Genomic DNA, 5374 nt, shown 5'->3' with positions numbered 1-5374 from the left:
GTGTGTGTGCGTGCGTGTGCGTGTGCGTGTGCGTGTGTGCGTTTACTTTTAAACGTCTCCTGGTGACCACGTGCAGGTTCGAGTTCTGCGAGCCGTCCTTCGTGGTCGGGAACTGTCTGGAGATCCCTGCAGAGAGCCGGCAGTACGACCGGGTGTGTACTGCGGCGCCGGCGTGCAGAAAGAGCACGAGGAGTACATGAAGAACCTGCTGAAGCTGGGCGGCGGTCCTGGTCATGCCTCTGGAGGAGAAGGTGCGTGTCGTTATCACAGGAGTGTGTTAGTGAAACATGGCGACGTGGCGTGCTGCACCTTGAAATAGACGGGCTGTGACTACTTCCTGTGTGTTTTCTTGTCAGCTGACGAAGATCACCCGAACGGGTCCCGAACAGCTGGGAGACCAAAAAGATCATCTCAGTGTCCTTCGCTCCTCTCGTGCTCCCCAAACACAGCACCAACGGGAAACCCCCGGACCGCCCCGCTGCGTGAGTCCACCTCCCGCCTTCTCATTGGATCAAAAATCCGTCTTAATGTCTCTTTGTTGACGCCTTGCTTCTCTGTGATTCTGCAGCGAGGTACGAGGTCCGCTCGCTGCAGGAGCTGTCTCGCATCTGCATCCGTCACACCCTCAGAGTGACCACCGACGGAGGAGACAGCCAATCACGCGCGGCAGAGGCTCCTCCTTCAGCGTGGGGAGGGGTCCTGGCGGTGGCCGGGCCTCCATAAGTACGGCCCTCGCTTCAAACGCCGTCGGGTCCACCGGCGTCACTGTAATGCCCTCGTCCTCGCCACACGGCAGGTGGTGGCCAGCAGTGGCATAGGCTCCGCCCCTCTGGACAGCAACAACAACCAGGGAGGACGAGCAGAGGATGAGGAGGAGATGGGGGAGAGGGAGGGGAGGCGGCAGCTGAGAGGATGCAGGAGGGGAGGCCGGGGAGCTGGAGCGGTGGTGGAGGAGGAGGAGACGGTGGAGGAGGAGGAGGAGGAAGAGGAGGAGCAGGAGGGAGGAGAAGGAGACAGGGGAACTGCTCCGCCCCCAGCCGGCCGTGAACCTCCTCAGAGAGAGGATCCTGAACCTTCCGCTGCCCGAGCCGCTCAAGATGTATCTGCTGTTCTACAGAGAGAAGTAAGCCCCCCCCCCCCCCATGTCTTCATCTGTCTTCATCCTCTTCATCATCCTTTCAGCAGCCGTTCACTATGAGGTCCAAACAGATCATGATGCTAACATGAGAGAGCCACAGCTTTTAAAATGTAACAACAGACGTCCAATCAGCCTTCTCATACTGACACCAGGAGCACCAATCAGGGAGTTCCCCTGTCCAACATGGTTAAGTGTCAGTGACTGAAGCAGCTCCCATTTGTCACTCAGAGAGTCCACGCCCCCTAAATCTAAATTACTTTAACTCTTTAATATCATGTAAACAGGTGAGTTATACAAACATTCAGCCTGTACACTTAAAGAGAGACCCACACTGTATACCAGACTGTCAGTGTGTTTTAACATAGAGCTCTATGGAGGCTGACTCACTGCAGGAGACAGACTCTAGTGGACACTGGAGGAACTGCAGCTGTAAAGTTGGACATTTTAACATAGAGCTCTATGGAGACTGACTCTAGTGGACACTGGGGGAACTTTCAGCCCCACAGATTTCAGTCTTCATTTTGCGCCCATGTCAAAGTGAAAGTGAGCAGAGTCACTCTGTTTCCTGATCCAGTCGTACTGGACCTTCTTTTCTGGCATTTCATTCTTAATAAGTCCGATATCAGAGCCATAGTTCCTCCTGTGATGACTCAGTGCTTTAAAGCTGAGATCCAGGAGGTCTGACTAAAGCTCAGGTCAAACACACGGTCTCTTCACTGAGGACAGATATTAGAGGACGAGGTGAAGAGTCCTCGTCGCTCTTTTTATTTTACACTCAAAGTTAGACGGAGCTGTGCGCAACCAGCCGGCTGCTCCTTGATCTTCTGCAGGAGGTCCAGATCTTCACAGGGGGACCAGAGGTGTGAATTCCCGTTTCACATTAAGATTTAGTGGCTTCAGAGAGACGGGTTAGGATCGGCCATTTCCATGATTAGTTTTGAGATGATCTTCATGTTTCTTTTCTGAGACCAGTTGGTGCATGGATGTTTCTCTGCAGACATGCAGGCGAAACCTGAATCCTGACATCATCATTCAAACACCTTCTCTACATCCCGTTATATTCTCCTGAGTATGACCACACGCCCTCACGGACGTATCCGTACTCCAGTGAACTAAACCAGCATGATAACTACGTGATGTTCCTGAAGACGGACAGTGTGCTTTGTGTTCTTGTGATTGTCGAGTAGAATGACGTGTAAATATGAAGCTGTGTGTTTATAACCATGAAACTTTGAGGAGTAGTAAACCTCCTGTCGTCATCCGAATGGGCGTTTCTTCCTGCTTCCACACCAAACGATGTTTCCTTGGTGCCAAGCTTCGATGCATGGACTCAAAGAGAAAACAGCGAGTCACTTGTAAACAATGTTTAAAAAAACAAGGGACTGTGTTTGTCTCATTCAAAGGTCTGTGCAGGTGAGTCTGCAGCAGTTTGGGACGGTGAAGGTGTCCATGTTGATTTTTGTGCAGATTCTTTGTCTTCACTGTGAGATGATCCGTTTTCTGTCTTTGACATGAAACCTTCTCGTCTTCTCGTTCTGGCGCCATGCTGATTGTAAACAGTCATGTTGGAGGGTTTTTTTTGCACTAAAGTTCACGTTTTGGTAAAAACGACTTGCTGGTTTTTAAGACTGAGCTGTTTTATTGACTGCTGTTAATAAAGTTCATTGTACAAAACACAGTCTGTGATGTGGCTTTATTCTGAGACAGCACAGCTCCCTGAGCCCTCCGTCAGGATTTCATGATAAAACATCAGAGACTAAATTAGCAACTTACTACCTTTACTTAGTGCAGATTCCTCCTATAATTCAGATACAGCAGAAACGGCTCCAAATTCTGATACTAACCTCGACTGTTTCTCTCCATTTAACCTCTCAGAACTAAACTTGATTATTTCTGCATCTAAACCGTCAACTTGTCTTTTAGATCCAATCCCAACCAAGCTGTTTAAGGAAGTCTTTCCTCTAGTTAGCAGCTCCATACTAGATATGATCAATATAGCCTTAGCTAAGACCCCACTAGTGAATTTTAAACTTTTTACGCGCTGTTTAAACGACGGTTGCTAACAAGTAGCCAGCTGAAACTACAGTGGTTGTCATGGAGACATTAAACGTCATCACGCCGGGAACTCTCCCTAATCTAAGGAACCACCGGCGCCATTTCTTTCATGTTGGCCTACAGAAATATGTCATCATTATACCAGCCTATTATGAGAAAACACTCCATAAACTTTCATTGCTATGCAGACGATACTCAGCTCTACATATCAATGAAGCCAGAAGACACCAACCAGCTTCATAAACTAGAAGCCTCAAGGACATCAGGACCTGGATGACCAGAAACTTCTTACTGCTCAACTCAGACAAGACTGAAGTTCTAGTGATTGGACCTAAGAACCTCAGAGAGACTTTCTCTGATGATATGACGGCCCTTAGTAGTATTAGCGTAGCCTCTAGTACCACTGACCTGCTGCTGGTACCTACAGTCTCTAAACTACAGGAGGTAGAGTCTGCAGTTATCAGACCTGCTGGTACCTACAGTCTCTAAACTACAGGAGGTAGAGTCTGCAGTTATCAGACCTGCTGGTACCTACAGTCTCTAAACTACAGGAGGTAGAGTCTGCAGTTATCAGACCTGCTGGTACCTACAGTCTCTAAACTACAGGAGGTAGAGTCTGCAGTTATCAGACCTGCTGGTACCTACAGTCTCTAAACTACAGGTGGTAGAGTCTGCAGTTATCAGACCTGCTGGTACCTACAGTCTCTAAACTACAGGAGGTAGAGTCTGCAGTTATCAGACCTGCTGGTACCTACAGTCTCTAAACTACAGGAGGTAGAGTCTGCAGTTATCAGACCTGCTGGTACCTACAGTCTCTAAATGTACTACAGGAGGTAGAGTCTGCAGTTATCAGACCTGCTGGTACCTACAGTCTCTAAACTACAGGTGGTAGAGTCTGCAGTTATCAGACCTGCTGGTACCTACAGTCTCTAAACTACAGGAGGTAGAGTCTGCAGTTATCAGACCTGCTGGTACCTACAGTCTCTAAACTACAGGAGGTAGAGTCTGCAGTTATCAGACCTGCTGGTACCTACAGTCTCTAAACTACAGGAGGTAGAGTCTGCAGTTATCAGACCTGCTGGTACCTACAGTCTCTAAACTACAGGAGGTAGAGTCTGCAGTTATCAGACCTGCTGGTACCTACAGTCTCTAAACTACAGGAGGTAGAGTCTGCAGTTATCAGACCTGCTGGTACCTACAGTCTCTAAACTACAGGTGGTAGAGTCTGCAGTTATCAGACCTGCTGGTACCTACAGTCTCTAAATGTCCTACAGGAGGTAGAGTCTGCAGTTATCAGACCTGCTGGTACCTACAGTCTCTAAACTACAGGAGGTAGAGTCTGCAGTTATCAGACCTGCTGGTACCTACAGTCTCTAAACTACAGGTGGTAGAGTCTGCAGTTATCAGACCTGCTGGTACCTACAGTCTCTAAACTACAGGAGGTAGAGTCTGCAGTTATCAGACCTGCTGGTACCTACAGTCTCTAAACTACAGGAGGTAGAGTCTGCAGTTATCAGACCTGCTGGTACCTACAGTCTCTAAACTACAGGTGGTAGAGTCTGCAGTTATCAGACCTGCTGGTACCTACAGTCTCTAAACTACAGGTGGTAGAGTCTGCAGTTATCAGACCTGCTGGTACCTACAGTCTCTAAACTACAGGAGGTAGAGTCTGCAGTTATCAGACCTGCTGGTACCTACAGTCTCTAAATGTCCTACAGGAGGTAGAGTCTGCAGTTATCAGACCTGCTGGTACCTACAGTCTCTAAACTACAGGAGGTAGAGTCTGCAGTTATCAGGCTCCTCTCCTCACACTGTATTTTTGATAGACTTCAAACTCCTTGATAAATGTTACAGTCCCGGCTGACACAGGTGGAGACCAGCTCATAGTTCTGCTGCTGTAATAATTGAAGCAGATAATTAACCCATTGAGCTCAAGAGGGCAGCAGCTCTTCAGTCTCTCCATGTTACTGCATGTGGCTGCCTGTAAATCTCAGTTACATTATAGGTGGAAGGTGGAGCTGAACACCACTCAGCACTTAGCTTAGCATGGTGGATGACTCTGATGTTGCTGTCACAGAGAGCAGACGAGGGAAGGAGCAGCTGTGATTGAAGACAGTGATGAAACGTGAGACTGAATAATCTTTAATAATCCAAAGAAACGAGAGCGCCAGGAGCTGCAGA

The 5374-nt window shown here is 48.5% G+C and overlaps 1 protein-coding gene across 1 annotated transcript; it reads left to right on the top strand.

Annotated features, from left to right (window-relative positions):
• Positions 1-76: 76 nt before the first annotated feature.
• On the top strand, positions 77-2816 carry pcmtd2b (protein-L-isoaspartate (D-aspartate) O-methyltransferase domain containing 2b; the record flags this gene model as incomplete). Its single annotated transcript, XM_079372855.1, is given in 11 exon segments — positions 77-152; positions 155-223; positions 225-251; positions 357-380; positions 382-462; positions 464-482; positions 569-660; positions 663-710; positions 713-999; positions 1001-1260; positions 1294-2816. Coding segments are annotated over 10 exon segments (850 nt in total), but the record flags the coding sequence as incomplete, so codon positions are not given.
• Between the last annotated feature and the right edge of the window lie 2558 nt (positions 2817-5374).

The sequence above is a fragment of the Symphodus melops genome, assembly GCF_947650265.1.
Source record: "Symphodus melops genome assembly, contig: scaffold_233, whole genome shotgun sequence".
Classification (NCBI taxonomy): domain Eukaryota; kingdom Metazoa; phylum Chordata; class Actinopteri; order Labriformes; family Labridae; genus Symphodus; species Symphodus melops.
Note: the sequence above shows the minus strand (reverse complement) of the source record. Positions and strands in the feature narration are given on the sequence as shown.